This window comes from Pelobates fuscus, chromosome 2, assembly GCF_036172605.1.
Source record: "Pelobates fuscus isolate aPelFus1 chromosome 2, aPelFus1.pri, whole genome shotgun sequence".
NCBI classification, from domain to species: domain Eukaryota; kingdom Metazoa; phylum Chordata; class Amphibia; order Anura; family Pelobatidae; genus Pelobates; species Pelobates fuscus.
The window spans coordinates 423,007,795-423,029,895 of NC_086318.1; the positions used below are offsets into that span (position 1 = coordinate 423,007,795).

Consider the following 22,101-nt stretch of genomic DNA (forward strand, 5'->3'; position numbering starts at 1 on the left):
TAATGAAAACAATCAGTGATTCTTTCCACCTCCAAGTCAGCTGTTTCAGTTAGATAGAAGCATTGTTCTTGATTATTTCCTTTTGCAAAATTGGTCTCCGTACACACTAAAACACCAAAACATACATAGAAATCCTCCCTCTCCAAATCTGAAATACCTCCAACATAATATTTTAGATAACATTGTAAAATAATCTCAATCTGTTCAAAAAACTTTCAAAATGCTTTTACCCTCATACATTTCAATGGTGACTTAGATAAATCATTTGAAACGTTTTACTAACAGATTTTGGTTATTTGCAAAGCTTATTCAAAAATATGTCGTCAAGACCATGATTTGGCAGATAGCATATCACAGTAATAGTATGTTAGCATTCAACTGAAACTCACCAAACATGCAGTGATGTCATCACAAGGACATACTAAACTCATGTTTAGTGATGTCGCGAACATAAAATTTTCCGTTCGCGAATGGCAAACGAGAACTTCCGCAAATGTTCGCGAACGGGTGAACCGGGCGAACCGCCATTGACTTCAAAAGGCAGGCGAATTTTAAAACCCACAGGGACTCTTTCTGGCCACAATAGTGATGGAAAAGTTGTTTCAAGGGGAGTAACACCTGGACTGTGGCATGCCGCAGGGGGATCCATGGCAAAACTCCCATGGAAAATTACATAGTTGATGCAGAGTCTGGTTTTAATCCATAAATCCATAAATCACCTAACATTCCTAAATTGTTTGGAAAAACGTGCTTTAAAACATCAGGTATGATGTTGTATCGATCAGGTAGTGTAAGGGTTATGCCCGCTTCACAGTGACAGACCAAACTCCCCGTTTAACGCACCGCAAACAACCGCAAACAGTCCATTTGCACAACCGCAAACTCCCCATTTGCACAAGGTTGGATACCAAGCTAGCCATGTCCCGTTCCTTGTCCTCACTGATGTCATTGAAGGTCTCTTCCTCCACCCAGCCACGTACAACACCAAGGGTCCCCGAAAGGTAACAACAAGCCCCCTGTTTTGTTTTTTTAAATGTACACTACTGTTACACCAGATATGAGTTGCACTGGTGTGACACTGTGCCCTGGAAGGCCCTGAAACGCACACGTGTGAAGGAAACTGACTGCTATTATTTCACAGTCAAATTTCTAGTTTTTTTTTTTAATGTACACTACTGTTACACCAGATATGAGTTGCACTGGTGTGACACTGTGCCCTGGCAGGCCCTGAAACCCACACGTGTGAAAGAAACTGACTGCTATTATATTACAGTCAAAAAAGTTTTTTTTTGTTAAATGCAAGCTATTGTGACACCAGATATGAGTGGTGGCACTGGGCAAGTGGGCACAGTATACACTGTGAGCCTGACACACACACTGGCAGGCAGGCAACTGCAATTAGATTACACAGGAAAAAAAAAGCAGACTGATGTTCTAGCCCTAAAAAGGGCTCAATATCTCACTTTAAGCAGCTATCAACAAGCGAATTTCACCCCAGAAGGGGATGACCCAGCAATGTTGCTCCTACCTGACCGACCCGACATGCTTAATAGCGGTTAGCAACTCGACAGATTTACTTACCTCCGTGTGGCAAGTGTGGCCTGGTGCTCACCGGGCGGGAGAGGCGGCCGATCTCCCGATCCTGGGATGCCCAGGAGCAGCTACTTCCCGGCTGGAGCTCCGTTACCCCCCTCCCCCTCGGACCGGTGGGGGTTATCCCGGTCCACCCCTGAGAGGCTGTCTGGAGCTAATGGACGCACAGAGCACAGCCGCCCAGGCTGACATACTCATCTGCGACTCTCCCAATATGGCGGCAGCCGCATGTCCTCCTGGTACCAGCAAAGCATGGCAGGATATTGAGTCTAAGCTGGACAGACTCTTTAATCAATTTTGGAAGCAAATAACAAGCTGGAAGCCCCAACAAGCTCCACCACAGCCCAAACAAGCTCCACCACAGCTAAGCGAAGCAGTCCCCATTAAAATCCACCAACGCAAAAGGTGTTGAAGACGGGACCGGAGGCACAAACAGAAATGCAGAGCCTGCCCCACGTCAAGCACTCGCCTCCACCTTAAGCCACCAAAATCCCGCACCGGACGTGAAGCACCACCGGGACAGTTTCGACCACCCGACAAAACAAGCTTCCACCACCTCAAGCTGCGAACCCGGCACTCAGCCAGAGACTTGCCTTTGTTGTTCCAGGTATCAGGGACTCCCAGGGTCTGCACCTGGCGCCCAGAAGGGATCGGATGAGCACAAGCAGTAAACAGCAGCCTGCCAAGCATGTCCCACTATAGCCGATCCTCCACACCATGCCTTTGATCACATGAAAATCAAATAATATAACAGCCGATGAGGGACAATATTATCCCCATATTAGTATAAAGGAGGTCTTAAGCCACCCTTGTGCCCCCACCTGAAATGCTGTGGATAGGGACATGTCAACTAAATACTGGGAAGGTATTGTTACCCAATCACTAATACAATACAAGGCGATCATTAATAAGTAGTGTGCACCCATGCCCCCATGGTCGAGCAAGTCTAAGTGAGCCTGTCAAAGCATTCTGATTGATTGGCTTGTAAAGAAATCAATCAGAACATTCTGAATAATTTTGCATAGCATGGGCAATGCCTTATAAGGCTTTCACAGAGCCCTCAAACACTAACTTTGCGTGATATGGGATGCACAACGATATATTTTGGATCTATTGTATTTCATGTTGATAAACTTAATTGGCTTTAATTAAATTGAGACCTATTGCAGTTTTAGGTTTCTGTATTTGAATCTGTCAACATTTTTATTTTTACTTTTCAATACTTGTAATACATTGGTATTTCTTTTTATTGTACTTAATTTTATGTTTGCTGTTATTTCATGTTATTAACTACCGTATATACTCGAGTATAAGCCGACCCGAATATAAGCCGAGGCCCCTAATTTTACCCCAAAAAACTGGGAAAACTTATTGACTCGAGTATAAGACTAGGGTGGGAAATGCAGCAGCTATTGGTAAATTTCTAAATAAAATTAGATCCTAAAAAAAATATATTAACTGAATATTTATTTACAGTGTGTGTATAATGAATGCAGTGTGTGTGTATGAATGCAGTGTGTGTATGAATGCAGTGTGTGTATGAATGCAGTGTGTGTATGAGTGCAGCGTGTGTATGAGTGCAGCGTGTGTATGAGTGCAGCGTGTGTGTGTATGAGTGCAGCGTGTGTGTGTATGAGTGCAGTGTGTGTGTGTATGAGTGCAGTGTGTGTGTATGAATGCAGTGTGTGTGTATGAATGCAGTGTGTGTGTATGAATGCAGTGTGTGTATGAATGCAGTGTGTATGAATGCAGTGTGTGTATGAATGCAGTGTGTGTATGAGTGCAGCGTGTGTATGAGTGCAGTGTGTGTGTGTATGAGTGCAGTGTGTGTGTATGAGTGCAGTGTGTGTGTATATGAGTGCAGTGTGTGTGTATATGAGTGCAGTGTGTGTATATGAGTGCAGTGTGTGTGTATGAATGCAGTGTGTGTGTATGAATGCAGTGTGTGTGTGTATGAGTGCAGTGTGTGTGTGTATGAATGCAGTGTATGTGAGTGCAGTGTGTGTGTGTGGGAGTGCAGTGTGTGTATAAGTGCAGTGTGTGTATGTGTGCAGTGTGTGTGTGTGTGTTGCAGTGTGTGTGTGTGTGTTGCAGTGGTGGGGGGGTGGGCAATTTTATTTTTATTTTTATTTTTTTATTATTATTTTTTTATAATTATTTTAATATTTTTTTTTATTATTATTCATCTTATTTTTTATTTTATTATTTATTTATTTTCGTCCCCCCTCCCTGCTTGATATATGGCTGGGAGGGGGGCTCTTACTCCCTGGTGGTCCAGCATTGGTAGTTCTATGGGGGCTGCAGAGAGCGTTACTTACCTGTCCTGCAGCTCCTGTCAGCTCTCTCCTCCTCCGCGCCGTCCGTGCAGCTCCCTCTGTCAGCTCCCAGTGTAAGTCTTGCGAGAGCCGCGGCTCTCGCGAGATTTACACTGGGAGCTGACCGAGGTGCTGAACGGACGGCGCGGAGGAGGAGAGAGCTGACAGGAGCTGCAGGACAGGTAAGTAACGCTCTCTGCAGCCCCCACAGCCCCAGTCTGTATTATGGCAATGCAAATTGCCATAATACAGACTATTGACTCGAGTATAAGCAGAGTTGGGGTTTTTCAGCACAACAAAATGTGCTGAAAAACTCGGCTTATACTCGAGTATATACGGTACTTTAATGTGGAACTGGTACATACATGATTGCCAGGGTCTGCAGCAATACCACACACTTGTGTATATACACGATTACAATCATTGCAATGGCTGTGCTGATAGCAGAACTGTCATTTTTAACGCATTCCCTGCATTACTCGGAACATAATCTCGAGATGGATTGATGTCAGGGAGGAAGGGATGAGGGAAGGACATGGGCAGGTGGGAGGGGCCGCCACTGGCTGTCTGTGCCAAATTTGCACGTAATTCAAATGAGTTAATTACTAATGATGCCCCAATGATGTTACCAGAGCTGGAGTTACATGCTCTTCATAGCAATATGCTGCTCATTCAGACTCCAGACATCATAACCACTTCAAATGCAGCTGCAACCGTGCACTTGCAGCTGCATGGGCTGGTAGAGAGATCGAGAGATATCCCTGCTTGGCATTGTTCTGCCTATCTTGCAGGCTTCTCTCTGGCTCCGTGCACACTCTCGAAGTGGCCTGCTGAGCTATTTTTGTAGAAGAAAAAACATGTGGCACGGGTACAGTAGTTTATATTTCCAACCATCCGGATGCCCTAAAATCTCAAATACATTACAATAACAAGCTAGAACAATGACTTATTTTGATGCCCCTTCTACGACTCGTTTTAAATATTACAATTTTCTTACTGTACAGCAGTTAGGCTACAAATTGAAACACATTGGGTATTTTATCTGTGAACCAACTGTCTGTGACACAATGTTTTACTAACATTAGCTAAGCAACATAAAAGTTTAGCTTGTAAAATTTTATAGGTGCGCTTAAAGGTGTTATATAATTTTAAGCTAAGAACCCACCTTGAGACCCTTCTGATAAAAACAAGCCATAATGTTTCAGCAACTTAAGTACAAAACAGTTTAGTGTCTCAAATTCCCCGAAAGCTATAAACCTTTTATTTTCCACTAGTTTTCTTGTGCAGTTCTAGAAATGAAGGACAGTAACTTGCAATTCTCTGAGCTACACTCAAACATTTTAAAAAATAAAATCTTTAGAAAGGAATAAGGTAAGATATAAACTCTTAAAACTGTATTTGCATGTTACTTTTGGGAGTATCATTTGTTTGTTATAAAAAAGCTTCCTTCATTTTGTTAGGAATTATCAAATATTGGTCATAAGGAGCTTCTAGTTTTACAGTGGGGCAATAGTTGCTGAATATCCTTCCTTTTACACTTCAGTTATTAATATAATAAGAGAAGAAAAGACCATAACTACCCTTAAGGGGTACCAATTAATGCATCCAGAGCCAGGCCCAAGATTTACAATTACTGCAAGCGATTATTTTGGAATTTGATGTCAGATTGCATTACTGTTAAAATAAACTATATATGCATTTATGTATGGCGTATCGTCTATCACTTAGATGATAATATAGTGTTTTGTGATTTACCCGTCACATTGAAGTATGCACTAACTGTCATTAACTAAAACAATTAAGGGATATATATATATATATATATATATATATATATATATATATATATGTGTACAAATATAAACTGAATTTCATGTGAGCAGCAGGACACTCTTCTATGACTGTTCCCCCAAAGGCCAGTCAGTAGTACAAACATGTGATTAAATAAAACCTAAAATGAGTTGGACTCGTGAGTAATACTTAGCAATTGTGTCCAGTTCTTAAAATGCAGTGATGTACTTGTGTAATAAAAAACATATAGCAATAATAGTGCAGATCAACTGAAACAAATAATGATCATTTGATGAGCATACAACTGGCTAATAAAGATAAAATGTTATCATGGGACATAAATGTATATTAAGTCATAATAGGAGGATATTAAAATGCACAAAATGCACCCACATATTCCTATGTAACGTAAGGAAGAAAGGATAATAAACATGAATAAGGGAAATGGTGGTGAGTGAAGTATTATCATTAAGATACAATGGGCAGACCAAGAGAAAACAAAAAACAAAACAACAATAGTGCCTCTTTCGTTTCAAGTTTGTATTAGTTGGCTTTTTCTTTGTACATTTTAATGCAAAGCAGGCCACTTATTGCCTATGCAGAATGAGATGATATAAAACCTTCAAACCTACTAGGAAGATTTTAAAAGATCCAGTACAGATGGGCAAGAGGTTCTAGGACAAATGTGCGGTTTTGTTTGTTTTGGTTTTGGTTTGTTTTTTTAACATATCTACATTTTACATCCGTTATAGTTGGCAATCTGAGATTAAAATATAGTAAAAAAAAGTCAGCATTATTCTATGTTTCCTTTTCATTTTTATCCTCTACTTTTTAATAAGTATACATTAAATACATTTACAAACCAACTTGTAAGAAGGTAAATAAAATATATTTATACATGGTATGCCAGTTTATTCAAAATGCACAAAATCGTTCGTGTTTCATTAAACAACCAGTCATTAAACAACCAGTGAAGTCACAGTGTGTTTGATGTATAATTAGCTTTTTCTTTTTTAATATATATTTTATTAGAGATATTTCAAAGTTTTGCTTGGCTAACTTTTTAGAATACTTAATAATCCACTCGGCGGAACATAGGGTGCTGTGCTAAAATTATATATTTCTGTAAAGAAAAAATGAAATTGCTGTTCTTTAGCCACATTTAATCTTCTACTTACTCACTCCTACTGAATCTAAATAATAAAAGCATTAACATGCTCTAAACTCAGGATAGGTATAAAGGTTCGCACTTAGTGGCCATACTGAAATAGGTTGGAATTGAAAGATTATGAAAGGTGCACAAACACATACTGCAAAGTGTTCCTGTATTTTTCCGAAACCTGTGGGATAGCAAATTGCGGCAAAACAATATTTCGCAAAATAAAATAAAATATATATATATATATATATATATATATATATATATATATACATATATATGTATATATGTACCAAACCTACCTTAATTTGCCATGTATAATGATTTATAGATACCTAACAAATAAAATTTGGATGTTAAAAAAACCCTTCACTGCTGAAATTAAAAATACATGTTTTTTAATTTCATTTCACTTGCGAAATTAAATTTAGTCCACAAAGCCTTCACTTTCCTATACTTCAGGACGGATGACAAGCTTATAGATCATGGGTCAGCAACCTATGGCACGTGTGCCATGCATGGTACTCGAGGTGCCTTTGCTCTGGCCTATCAGGAGTTGAAGCAGGACTTCAGATATCTGCTAGGACAAACCAAACGGTGATTACAAGTGGTGAGGGACAATCCATAAATGTAAGCATTGCAGCAAACAAACTGCTCATGGACATAAACAATATAACAGCCCACCTGCACATGAACACAACATTACAAAGCAACTGCAGCACCCATATATAACAAAAGCACAATACGGCAATGTGCACACCTCAATTTAAAAAAATGAGGCCCGCACGCCAAGGGACTTCAAGATCTGGTTTTGGCACAGTACTACCACAAGGTTGCCTACCCCTGTTGGAGAGGAACACATTCCTTCACCAGGACTCCATTCCACAATTTAAACATCTGCAAATGTCCTGAAAATGACAGCCCCCTCTTCTTCATCATTATAACTTGTAAAGGAACACATGTCTCCACCAGGAAATGTCCGGAAAATGACAGCCCCCTCTTCTTCATCATTATAACTTGTAAAGGAACACATGTCTCCACCAGGAAATGTCCGGAAAATGGCAGCCTTCTCTTCTCCTCCCAAACAATAAAGAAAACTTCAATCATACCATACGTAAAGTCAGGGAGGGAGGGAGGGAGATATTATTTTATTGATATGATATTATTTTATATATGATATATGTATTGATATTTTAATATTTTGACAAAATGGGTTTGAAAGTTTATATATGAATAATAAAACATTTGAAAATCTTATCCACAAATATTAAATATTAAATTAAGGCCATTGCCTGATTCCAGAAATAAGCCTCGATGTAATAAGCTTTCCAAAAGATTTAAGATTGTTAAAAAAAAAAACATCCCAAGCGATTTATCTAGAGAAGGTACCTCCCCTTAGCATTACATGAGCACTATGAAGTTAGACATGCCAACATGTATTTCTAACATTAGAGGTACTCTGTATCTACTTAGATCTAGGGTCCCCTGTAAAAGTTAAAATAAAGGAGATTTTTAATCCTACAATGTACTGGACATCATCATTACTGACAATCTCAGCCAAGTCACCACTTATCTAAAGAGAAGTTTGGAAAGCAGCATTATGCTCCATCAGTATCTCCTCATGAAGATGCATTATCTGAATGCATCTTTATGGAGACTATTTCACATCTTCGTGTAGAGTGTGAAGATGCCGAACATCGTCGGTCCTACAAAGATAGAATAATCAGATATAAAGTGCCACTAGAGGTGTCCTTAAAAATAAATGTAAACACTGTTTTGTTTTACAGTAAAGGCAGTTTTTATAATTAAGAAATTGCAGGGACAGTCTCTTTGCATGAAAATCACTACATTTTATCCACCAAAACACCAAATAGAAATCGATAATATGTAATGGAACTATTAAAAAAAAAGAAAAGAAAAAAAGATCTCAATCACAAACAAAATGCAATGGAAATATAAATGGTTCTTGTTATGTCCACTACAGTTGAGCGTTGGTTAATCCCTAAATGTTCTGGATCACTAGAGTACTTTCATAATAGTTTGAGAAAACTGCTTTTTTGGAAAATGTCCTATTTAGATGTAAGCATTTTCCTCCTTATAATAATATTATGATTAATATTAAATGAAAACAATATACACTTTTATCATAGGTAGACCAAGGGAAATAAAGCCATGATCAAGGATAAGAGGTGGGAACATGTGATGGACCCAGCATATAGAAATTAAGTATGAAATCTTGCAAAACATGTCTAATGAAATGCTTTTAGAAATTTGCCCACACTTAAATGGTCTGTTTAAAATTTCTAAATGCAAGGACAAACATCTCATGTAATATTAATAGTATTCAAATTAAATGTAGCTTTCATCTTTTTGTATATTTCAAATCATCAAAAGCCAGTGATTAGGTTTAATGGTATCCATAAGAAGGTTCTCTGCTGATCTTGCATAGAATATTTGGTATACAAAGTAAAAAGACAGTGAGGTACAGGGGTTGTGGTGATTTATTTTATACTTATGTTTAAGATCATAAGGGTTATGTATAACCAGAACGGCATTCGTTTGTAAAATTATACAGCAATGGCTAATCTTGCAACCCATTCATATGGTCTTTATCTGCACTGGATGTGTTTACATAGATAGGAGCTAAGAAAATAGAAAGCATAGAGGGAATGTTCCGATGGCTTTTTGCTAACCTCACCAATGAGCTAACTGACTAAAGGGTAATAAAATATACTTATCTCCGTGTGTGCTGACAGTTTAGTTTCCAATGTTAGATTAAACAGTTCTTGGCTTGCTGGCATATCAGTTTTGGGGTGTCTGAGTTCACATCTCCCTCTGTTTTTTTTAGAGTAGAGAGCGAGTTTATTTATTTATTTAATTTATTTATTGTATATAAAAATCACACAATTCTTGCAAAATAATAAAGTATTGTCATTTTTGTAATACCTTCTTTATTGGAGAGAAAAGTAAAAACATTTGCATCTACATTACTGGGCTAACACAACAACATCATGACTACAAAAGTTCTCCACATTCCAACAAATCACCACCAGGTGTTGCGAGACTATGGATCCTGCAAACCCCAGTGAAATCTAGGATTCTATATGTTCTCCGAACTCTGAAGATAATTTTGTGGTTCCATTGGATGAGATTTGAAAATGTGTAAAGTGGGGACCGATACCTTGACATTTTGTGGTCGTGGTGAATATAGGCTTTCATTGTAATGAGAGTATTAGAAATATCTACAATCCTTGTTATTTTCCCAGAGATTGGAAACTATTATCATACTTTTTCAGTTAATCAACAAGCTCTTATTCAAGTCAAGTGGAAATCCTCTCTTCGAACACTATAGTGAGGTCATGCATGTGCACTCTGGTTCCTAATTGGAAACCAAGAAGATAATATGGAGTTGCACGCAAGACGTCACTAAAGCTGACTGACCCCCAGGCTGGACTTACAAGCAGAAAACCATGCAGAGGATCACAGAGGATCTCCTCCTATGATGCGCTCCCACTATGTGATGCTTGGGGACAGTTCCCTCGTTTCCCTGAATGGGACCTGGGACTAAAATCAGGACAGTGGGACAGAACCCTAAAATAGGGACTGTCTCACCAAAGTGGGAGAGTTAGGAGACCAGTTGATGTCAAATGCATGAGCACTGAGTTAATGTCATGCATGTGTGCTAAATTTTAGCAGACACTCACTTACACACAGTATTGAAACACATCTGTAGATTTAAATGGAAGAACTTCCAATTGTGCTGCTAACGGCAATACTATGATATGCTTTTTCTTGTTCAACCAACAAGTTCCATTGAAACAATGCTGTTGTCCACATGCCTAGAATGTTACTCTATATGCTGTGAGTTTTAATAAAACCAATTCTAATCTATCATTTAAACTCAAACGATGTTGACAGATAGAGCTTGTTTCCTACTTATATTGACTTCAATTTAATATTTTTAATATGATTTCAAAATTATTTAATTTAAGATTTTGAAATTGTTTTAATATTTAGATTTTTTTTGTATATTGATATCATTTTATGCTATATCTATTGATATTTTAACATTTTCAAAAATACGTTTGAAAGTTTATACATGAATAATACAACATTTGAAAAATATTAAATTAAGGTCATTGTCTGATTCCAGAAATAATCCTCGATTTAATAAGCTTTCCTCAGGATTTATTATTGTTATACAAACTTCAAAGTGCTTTATCTACAGAAGTTTCCATTAAAATCTATATGAATTTTGGTAAATAAATAATTTGGAGTGTGTTTCTAACAGTATTTAATCATTTGGAAAGCTTATTACACCGAGACCAGTAGATTCTATGATTTGATAATGCCTTTACTAGTGACCATAAATGCAAGTCCTGCACTAAATGCATTCATCTTTTTCAGGCTTTTCCCTGCATATCAACTGGAATTTATGGTAAGTGACAACTTTTTATTTCCTTTAACACATGTATATTTTTTTAATACAGATCTTATTTCTAATTTTTTTTCTTCTTAGACTTAACAAAATATCAAAGCTTTCAATTACAATTTCAACTGTGGGGCACACTAGAAAAGTTTTGTAGTAAACAGTGCTCAGCTCTCCTCCCGCCCCCCGATTTTAAAGTTCCCTTAACAATAAGTCAGACCATTTAAACTATACGTTTTAATGTAATCCCCTTCATTCTATGAATAAAATAAACATACATTCATACTGTATGGCCATGATGTAAAATTAATGAATAAACCCTGTGATTGTCATTGGCCACTTATTGTATTATTTATTTATCCTCATGTTATTTAATGTGGCTATGATTTGCCCTTTGAATTGTTCCTCAATATATCTCCTTATTTTGCTACCATTTTTTGCTTTCCTTGTCGTTCACTTAAAATCTACACAAAAAGTGGAGATTTCAGTTAGATGCAGAATAAAAAATAAAATGAAAGTTACAAAAATTACCATCAACTCATTACATAATTAAAGTATAGTGATGTCCCGAACTGTTCGCCGGGAACATAGCTTGTTCGTGGCGAACGCGGTGGGTGAACATATGCGATGGTCGGTCCGCCCCCTATTCATCATGGAGGTGGGAGGGCCTGGGAGGGAGGGTCTGCTGCTGATTGGCTTGAATGTGTCTGCTGACTGTGAGGTACAGGGTCAAAGTTTACTCAATGATGACGAATAGGGGGCGGACCGACCATCGCATATGTTCGCCGCGAACAAGCTATCTGGTAATATCATACTAGAGATACATATTTTGTTACATTTTTAAACAAAAATAGCTTGGTGGTGAATTGGTTACTGGGAAAAAAAATAAGTAATTACCAACGGAAACATGATTATTTAGCTTTTATGGTGTCTGTGAAACTTTTTCTATTGATTGATTGTTCATTTTCTTTTGTCCTTTGTGAAAGAAAACTTCCTGAATGTCATTCAGAACTTGCCATTTTTAAGTTTTACTTCAGTTACCTGTGTTATTTTATTTATCTATTTTTAAAAAAAACTTTTGTTACATTTTTGACATTCCTTGGCCTGAGTCATTGAAGGAGATACATCAATTTATTCTATAACATACATTGGACTTTTATAAAATGGGAACAATCATAAAAGCATTACTATCGTGAACAAATGCATTGTATTTAAAGAACAAAACAGTGTTAGCTGAAGTGGTCTGATAATTATAAGTATTATTACCATATTTTTTATGTATCAAAGAGAAACACTGTAACAATTTCCCTACATACAGATTACTTTTATTTCAATAGAAAATTAATAAACTAATGATATTAAAATATTCCTTCATTTATTTTTATAGAAGCCATTTCTTCCCTCACTGTTATGAACACAGTACGGACATAAAAGGTTATGCATGTATTAATGAGTGAAATGTGGAATTGACCTAATAAAAATAATTTAGTGTGATTATAAAAGGCTACCTGCCTGTTTCAAGTTGTGAGCGGTGCATGAAACCGATGGCAGTAATTTATGTACGGTTCACTAATTCTACTGGTAATGGTTTAGTGACATTAATGGCATATTAACAGCACACAACTACAGTAACTTTGGTTTATCACAGAAATTGTGTTGAATTTTTTTTTGCTTGGAACCTATCCTGGACCTGAATCCCTTGCCTTGTTAAAGTGCAACTAACCTGTCCTCAAATGCATTTGTAAGATAATGTGTTCTTGATAGGCTTATTCAGGGCATGACAATTTAGTTTGGCCAAATAATCTTTTCAAAAATAGATTTTTTTTTCGGGACATCCACATTTTTGCCTAGCTTATCTCTTTGGCCCTTGTCCTGACTGATGGAGGGGGTAGTGTGGGGATGGGAAGGGGATAGCTCTGCTTCGCAGGGACACAAGTTGGAGGAGTGAGTGGTGGAGGAACATACCGCACAAGATGGGTCTCAGGCCGGCAAAATCTCTGCAGAACAGCTCTATGTCCAACTGACTCCAATCAATATGGGTGTTGATCTGAGCCGGAGCTGCTGCTGCTTTAGATGACACCGACCTGTGATAGTCATAGAAGGCGAAACCCCCCTATTTGTGCCCCAGGTCCACCACCTTGTGTAAATAGAGGTCAAACTCTTCCCGTCTCTGGGGGTATACAGAGCAAACAACATCTCTGTATAAGCCAAAACCGAGAATGAATTAGAGGATGAATAGTTTTTTATTGAGATGAGGATCCCCGGTTTTGAGGACCACAGAGATGTCTTCGTAATTAAAGGCTCTATTTTCCAGGACGTCCTACGAAGCAATGAGGATAGAGACTAGGCGGACATCCTTGCCATTCAGAATGCCTTTCTTAATAGCAGTGGGAATGAAGTGTGCAGGGGCAAAACCTTGTGAAGTGGGGGGTGCGGGTGCAATAGTAATGGCACTACCCTGGGTGTTAGATGGTGCAGGTGTGGAGGCTAGAACATCAGATGCGCTGCTGGTAGTAGGGATGATGGCTTCAGATCCACTTCCTCTCTCCTACTTTGTTGGGCAACCATGGAAGGAGAGTGATGTATTTGCCCACTACAACCCCCTGAATTCATTCAGCAGCACCCAGGCACACTCACGTTTAAGATAAATGATTTGTAGAAATTCATCTTTAAATTGAAAATTGCTCTGAACACCTTGAAGGCCTTCAAAATATTGGGGAGGGACACTTCTGGGTTCGTAATAAAGAAGAGAGGAACGACCCCTGTTATGTCTTGATCTTGTCTGAGAGTCTGATAGTGGTCAGAAAAGTTCCGGAGGGCATAGACAATGAGCAAGGGGGATAAAGAATTGACAAGTTTGGTTGGAAAATTCTGTTGTCAGGGCCCCGCTTACCACAACATGTGTGGTGGGCTGTGTATATAGCACTCCATTCCAATTTCTCTTGTTGGGTCCCAGCTCCAAGTGAGCTAATATCCGGAATAGATATTCCCAGCAGACCCTATTGAAGGCCTTCTCTTTGTCTGTAGATAGCAAGAGTAGGGTTCAGTGCCTGTCCTTTTTCTCGTGCTTCAGCGTCAGGGCTCGCATAGTGTTATCTCTCGCCTCATGCCCCATCACAAACCCCACCTGGTCCAGATGAACCAGCAAGGTTTTATGAGTTTGCAGTCTTGTGGCAAGAAGCTTTGCCAACAATTTGAGGTCACAATTAATAAGTGATATGGTAGTAAAATGTATAAGAAGTGGAGCGATATGAAGTGAATAAGCCCCTATCACCAAACAGAGATAAATTTAAATTTATACTTAGACTTTGCTGGATAGGATTCAAATTTCAAATGCAACATGCAAAAAAAAAAAGATCAACAAGAGATCATAGCACAGATCTGTATGGACTGATATAAATTCATATACGTATGTATAATATAAAAATTAACAATTTATTGTATACAATTCATAAAACAGCTAAAATGTAGCTAAATAGCAGTAAAAACAAATTCCTGCTTACTGGAAATGATGGTGAGCATAACGGTATATATTCCCGTTTGCTCACAGCAAGACTGTCCCACACTGGGTGATGTCTCCTGAATCACACGAGTTGAATGGAGCTCCTGTTGTTAAAGTCGGGTCGGCAGGCGAGTGTAAGCTCGTTCTCTACTTCCGTGTTCCCGGCTCGTATTTTGGCTCCGCCTCCTCTTTTGCGTGATTACGTGTAATCACGCAAAAGAGGAGGCGGAGCCAAAATACGAGCCGGGAACACGGAAGTAGAGAACGAGCTTACACTCGCCTGCCGACCCGACTTTAACAACAGGAGCTCCATTCAACTCGTGTGATTCAGGAGACATCACCCAGTGTGGGACAGTCTTGCTGTGAGCAAACGGGAATATATACCGTTATGCTCACCATCATTTCCAGTAAGCAGGAATTTGTTTTTACTGCTATTTAGCTACATTTTAGCTGTTTTATGAATTGTATACAATAAATTGTTAATTTTTATATTATACATACGTATATGAATTTATATCAGTCCATACAGATCTGTGCTATGATCTCTTGTTGATCTTTTTTTTTTTTGCATGTTGCATTTGAAATTTGAATCCTATCCAGCAAAGTCTAAGTATAAATTTAAATTTATCTCTGTTTGGTGATAGGGGCTTATTCACTTCATATCGCTCCACTTCTTATACATTTTACTACAATACTTTATATCTGGTGAAGGGAACACCTGTAGAAGTGTGGAAGCTGCTCTATTGAAATTGTACATAAATATATGCCTAAATAGCTCTAAATTTTCACCTATAATAGAGCTTGAGTACACCAAATTGCTCCAGTAAAAATAATTTTATTTCTGTAATAAGTGATATGGGCCTATAGTTCCCACAGTGCTTTCTGTCTTTGTCCTCTTTCGGTATAATGGTGACGATTTTTATTGCTGTGTTCAGTTGCTCTAAGGTAATTGGTTCATCCAACTGTTCTGCAGTTTCCCTATCTAGGGATGGTAGTGCATGTGATGTAAGATATGTACCTATGGAGAATTGCAGTCATTTTTTTAATCACTTCCGTCTGTGGTTGTGGAAGGGAGTAGAGGTCAGAGTAATTGGAGTGTATTGCTTCCTGAATCTTGGTGGATAGTCGGTGCAGAGTGTCGCTTTTGTCTCTGATACAGTCAGTATATGTGACCTTTTTTTGCTTAGCCAACATCCGGGCTAGTAGTCTGCCGCTTTTATTCCCATGAAGGGAGAAGAACACCCTGGGTCTCAGTGCGTGTCTGTGATGTATAGAGTGTAGCAGTAAAAGTCTTGCCTGGTGCTTCGAGTGTTGTGTGCGCTTGTTAAGGTCGTTATCTGTCTAGCTAAAAATTCTGTTCCATCACTGAGGCCAAGTTCTCCATGAAGCCCGATCCTCTTCCGATGATGATGTTACTTCCCATTGCTGGAGGGGGATGGATGTCAGCAAGGCTGGATTGAGGGATTTACAAGAGCGGCACCGGGAGATAGTCCTGGGCTGACTATAGATGCTCCAATAATATTGCAGGCAGCAGATGGGTTAAACTCGTATTAGTGCAGTGCTTTTTGTAAAGCTCTGCTCATTCAGACAGGTAAATCGGTAAAGAGGTCATGATACTTGAAGTAACCTTTTATTGTTTTAAATGTAATTAAATTATTATTTTAAACATTGCCCAGTTGTCTATTGGAAAAAGTACAAAAAGTTAATGTCAACAGAATTACTTTTTATTTTTTTTAAATATACTAATGTGGATTATATATTCAAACAATTAAATTTATTTTAACTAATGAGTTCTTAAAGCAACCCTGTATAAACATAAATGCAAAGGTAGTCAAAGAATGCAGAGAATACATGTACCTACAGTGCTAAAACAAGCAGGTATGGTCCCAACACCTTAAGAAAATAGAGAAGGATTCTGCAAGAGTATGCTCATATTCCATTTCGTCCATTCCAAGCATCTATCTCTATGGCTTCCTGTTTCTAGGAGAAACATTTAAAGTTTGTCTTACACAATTCATCAGACTTGGTGTCCCTTTAAATAACACAAAATGTATGCTCTGCATCGTATCTTATGAACCCTGTGCTACAAATATGCAAGACTTACTGTACGTATCAATATATATATATATATATATATATATATATATATATATATATATATATTTATAAATTGCTTCCAACACCTTTTTATATTCTTATATACCGTATATACTCGAGTATAAGCCGAGTTTTTCAGCACATTTTTTGTGCTGAAAAACCCCAACTCGGCTTATACTCGAGTCAGAGTCTGTATTATGGCAATTTGCATTGCCATAATACAGACAATGGGGGCTGTGGGGGTTGCAGAGAGAGTTTACTTACCTTTCCTGCAGCTCCTGTCAGTTCTCTCCTCCTCCGCCGGTCGCGAGATTTACACTGGGAGCTGACCGAGGTGCTGAACGGACCGGCGGAGGAGGAGAGAGCTGACAGGAGCTGCAGGAAAGGTAAGTAAACTCTCTCTGCAGCCCCCACAGCCCCCTCCTACACAGTGCCCATCCACTGGACCACCAGGGAAGGAGAGCCCCCCTCCCTGGCCAGCTAGCAAGCAGGGAGGGGGGACGAAAAAATGTATATATATTAATAATAATAAAAAAATCTAAATAAAAAAATAATAAAATAAAAATAATAAAATAAAAAATATTAAAATAAAAAAATAATAATAATAATAAAAAAATGTAATGAAACAAAAAACATATTAAAATAATAATTAAAAAATAAAAATGCCCACCCCCCACCAAGGCTCTGCATCACACTCTGCATTACACACACACATACACACACTGCATTCATACACACACACTGCACTCATACACACAGCATTCATACACACACACAGCATTCATACACACACACTGCATTCATACACACACACTGCACTCATACACACACACAGCATTCATACACACACACTGCATTCATACACACACACTGCACTCATACACACACACTGCACTCATACACACAGCATTCTCATACATACACACAGCATTCTCATACACACACACTGCACTCATATACACACTGCACTCATATACACACACTGCATTCTCATACACACACTGCATTCTCATACACACATTGCATTCTCATACACACACACTGCATTCTCATACACACTGCATACTCATACACACTGCATTCATTATATACACACACTGTAAATAAATATTCAATTAATATAATTTTTTTAGGATCTAATTTTATTTAGAAATTTACCAGCAGCTGCTGCATTTCCCACCCTAGTCTTATACTCGAGTCAATAAGTTTTCTCAGTTTTTTTGGGTAAAATTAGGGGCCTCGGCTTATATTCGGGTCGGCTTATACTCGAGTATATACGGTACTTGTATTTTATATACTTTTGAAACCTTACTTGTAAATACTCATTGCGGTTGAGTTTAAATGTGCTAGAACTCTATTATAAATGCAAAGTATTTACGCACCTGTTTGACCTATTTAATCTGTGCTAGTGTAAGTTATCTTATTCCATGTATTACCCTTATAATTTATATAACAGTAACCATAGCATCAGCGACACGCATCTGCAATGACTATTGACACGTTTTAAATTTTAAAAAAAGAAACAAATTATTCTCACCATGGATACAGAGAATTTTAAGTGATGTAGAACTTTAGAGTTCTCTTAAAATGCTCTGTATCCGTGGTGAACTAAACTTAAATCGTGTCCAGGTGAAGTCTACCTGAGTTAAAACAAATCACTACCTATTAGAAGCAAAGGTAATAAATCAGATAGTACATAAGTAATAATAATATTTAAATAAGTGAATAATATAGCAGCTCTTTAAGACCTACGAGTATTTAAAGAGTACACCAATGTTTAATAACTTAGATACAAGGATAAATAATGCATAATAGAACATTAGATTTGTAAACGTCAAACATTTTCGGCACTTCCAAATCAGGATGTTCTATTTTAATTATGTTTGGGCTCCAAAGAATTTTTGACGAAAATTGTTAAATCAGCTTCAAAAATTCAGATCGGTTTGAAAATTGTGGCATAAACCTTAAAATAAAGTGCCCCTTTAACAAAAACTACTAAATTAGTGCTGGTGTTAAGTAGCAGTGACAAATGTTTAAACTTCCTTTATGGCATAGTCTGTATAATTTTGACTTTTTATTTTCAGCTCTGATAATAGCTTACTAAACTGTGGAGGTGTTGATTAGTTCAATTTACAGAGCAGGGGATAAACATGTCTAAAGTAAGTTACTGTCTGATTGAAAATCAAACCATTTTTTTTCATGCAGAATGTGTGTTACTGCCAGGGGAGGTGTGGCTTTATCTACTAAATGACAGAGAATTGAGAAGCTAAACTGCATAAATGAGTTATACACTAAAACTGCTTAATTAAGCTGATGTTGTTTAATGTCTATAGTATCCCTTTAAAAATCCTGCTCACAGGCATTCGTAAGGAATCAGCAGCTATGTTTGTGAATGCTAATTCCCAAACTGACAGCACAATGATAAAATAGTGTCTGCTTCCACTTACAGTAGATACAATTGATGAAATCAGGAATCCATGTTCCGAAAGATAGGTAGGCTATTGTTGAATGCCTTGATTTCTGTTACCTTTACCCTGATCCATGTCACTTCTACTAATATACTATAACAGTGATCATTGCAAGCTCTTAATCAGATCTAAGATATAATATTATATCTTAATTGTTCTTACAGAAAACACACTATTAGCTGCTAGGATGTAACGGAAAAAAGACCAACATGACCACCATTTAGCTATATTCTGGATTTCTCTGCTGCCAATATAGACTGAGTTCCGCTAGCAGCCAAAGTTGAGTTATCTGAGCTACAACATAGCGTGCCATTCGTTGCATCCAATGCAATGCATTATTGATTAAGCTTTTCATTTAACCCCTTATGGAATGTGTCTTTCAGTTTACAATGAAAAAGGACTTTGCCAGAGAGGGTTAATGATCTTTATTAGTGACAATTGTGATTTATATTTAAAGGTAATTTTCACACATCCCTATATCCCAATATCTATGATCGGAATGTATCGCCTTGAATAAAAATAATGCGACGTGAGACAGTTTATGTTGATGTAATTGCATTGAATAGCTGTACGGGACTAAAGTGCAGAATATAATTGATTCTCACTGTCTCTCAAAGGGTGAGTGAAAGCATTGATTCTGACTAATGAAAGCTGCTACAAGTACATTTATATAAGTACATTTATTTGCTGTAATCCTGGTATAGACGGCCTTCTTTTTCGAAACGGATGCAACACAGGGAGTGCAGAATAGACGTGTTATTTAATTCATGTGGTTTATTGGATGCCAGTCAGCAGTCTGCATGGGATTCTGTGCCTTTGCCACGTTTTTACCCTTTAAATGTGATTGCCTTCACGTGTGGCGCTTACATACAGCACTTCAAACTAAAACTGATGCCTTAATTTCAGGTTAGTGTTTAAGTGCCAGAATGAGGGCCAGCACATGGATACTGATGGATCGCTTGCCCGTTTCTCTGTTACTCTGAGACATGATTACATTTCTTCTAAAGGAATATTGTTTTCCTCAACAGTTTGTCTGGTGTAAAGGAACATTTACTTACTTTGTTATATGTATTTACTAAGCTTATAGATGAAAAAAACAAAAAAAAACATGATTTAGCACAAAAGTGCTGCAACTAAAAGGTATTCTCACCAGTCCGAAAGGGATGGGAGGATGGGGCATTGACCAGATCCTGCCCATTTTCATTGCACATGTTATGGAACAGTGTTAATTTTGACTGCAAATTTTAACTAAATTTTAGTCACTTTACATAAGAACAGCTTTGTTTCTAGCCATTGCTATGTGTGCTACTCCAATGAATATGGAGTTTTTTTTTTTTTTTTGGGAACATTATCTGATAAGACTTTTTTTTCTTGTTATTGTTTTTTCAGCACATGTCACTTTAAGATTGTTGGTAATTATCTTAGTTTATTATGTGGATTTGAATACGATATATAATGGATTACATAAAATATATGTTATGCATTCCACCCTGTCGGTATGATATCTACAGAATATATGGTCATTAAACTGTTCGTGATACTAATGTCTCTTTCTTCAGTAGATATATATATATATATATATATATATATATATATATGTATATATATATATTATTACACATTTCCGCCAATCAATGCTCTGTAGGAGAGGGCAACATACCCTCAAATTCAAGCGTTACTGAGTTGGAACACATGTGGAACGCGGAAGTGTTGGATTACACCTACTTCCGGTTCCAGTTTTGCACGAACGCGCCAATTTTGATTGGGATGAAGATGCCGAGATTGTGAACACCTAAGGAGACTCTGTCTCCACACCACTTAGGCTGCAGAAGGATGGAAACGCCCACGGATCCACCAATGGACATAGGGATTAGCCCTATTTAAAGGGACTTTTTAATGGGGGGATTAGGATATGTTTTTTTTTTTTTTTTTTTTTTTTAATTCTTTATTTTTGTTGTGCTTTGGGTAACATAACAAATAAGCTCTTGGTGCCCCAATAGCATTCCTCGAGCACAATTTCAGGCAAAACAATTGGAACATTAGGTTTATCAGCACACATTTTTTGTTTTTAAACGTGAGATTAGTATTGATTAGATCATGCTATTGGTAAATGTAGGTCACAATAACCAGCGGTGTGGGTACAAGAGGTTAATACACATGACTGATCTAGACTATTAACATGCACAATTTTTTGCTAGTGTATCTGTCTTATGAGGCATATGCACATTAATGTATGTGTGGTAGGCAGGCTAAACTGAGTGTCTAGGCATAGAATCTAAGGCTACATTAACATAATAAGAGGTGAAATGCCTAGGGTTTCAGTAGGTTGGCTAAGCGTGTAAGCAAATCTAAGTATAGCAATTAAAGTATAGCAATTAAAGAGTACTGGCAGAGTGCACAGTGCATGAGAGTCAATGGGGGGGGAGATCACCGGATTTTGTGTGCGTTCTACGGTTCTCAGTGTCCAGTGCAGCCGGCGTCCGCCTGCCGCAGGTATTTAGTCCAGTGCTTGTTTCAGCCGATGCCCAGTTTAGTTATGGTCAGATTGCGGGCTGGTGGCTTCTGTGGGACCGGTATGCTGTAATGTTTAGTCCCGTCTTTGCGGCCGCCCGGCCCGGTTTCTCCGGCTCGGAGGTCTGCTCCGGTAGTTCCCCCCTTGTTGTGCTGCCGTGTGGCCGTTTGCGATGTTGCTGCAACTGGGGTGATGTATTTCAAGTTGCGCTGGTCGCCGGGGTCAGGTAGCAGAT

At 38.1% G+C, this 22,101-nt stretch overlaps 1 protein-coding gene across 2 annotated transcripts in view; it reads left to right on the top strand.

Annotated features, from left to right (window-relative positions):
* The window catches only part of MACROD2 (mono-ADP ribosylhydrolase 2), a 1,922,332-nt gene that overhangs the window by 1,411,225 nt on the left and 489,006 nt on the right, over nucleotides 1-22,101 (top strand). For both annotated transcript variants that reach the window (XM_063444038.1, XM_063444039.1), the window contains exon 7: nucleotides 11,266-11,296. In XM_063444038.1, coding sequence (XP_063300108.1) covers nucleotides 11,266-11,296 — 31 coding nt within the window. The remainder of the gene's footprint in view (nucleotides 1-11,265; nucleotides 11,297-22,101) is intronic.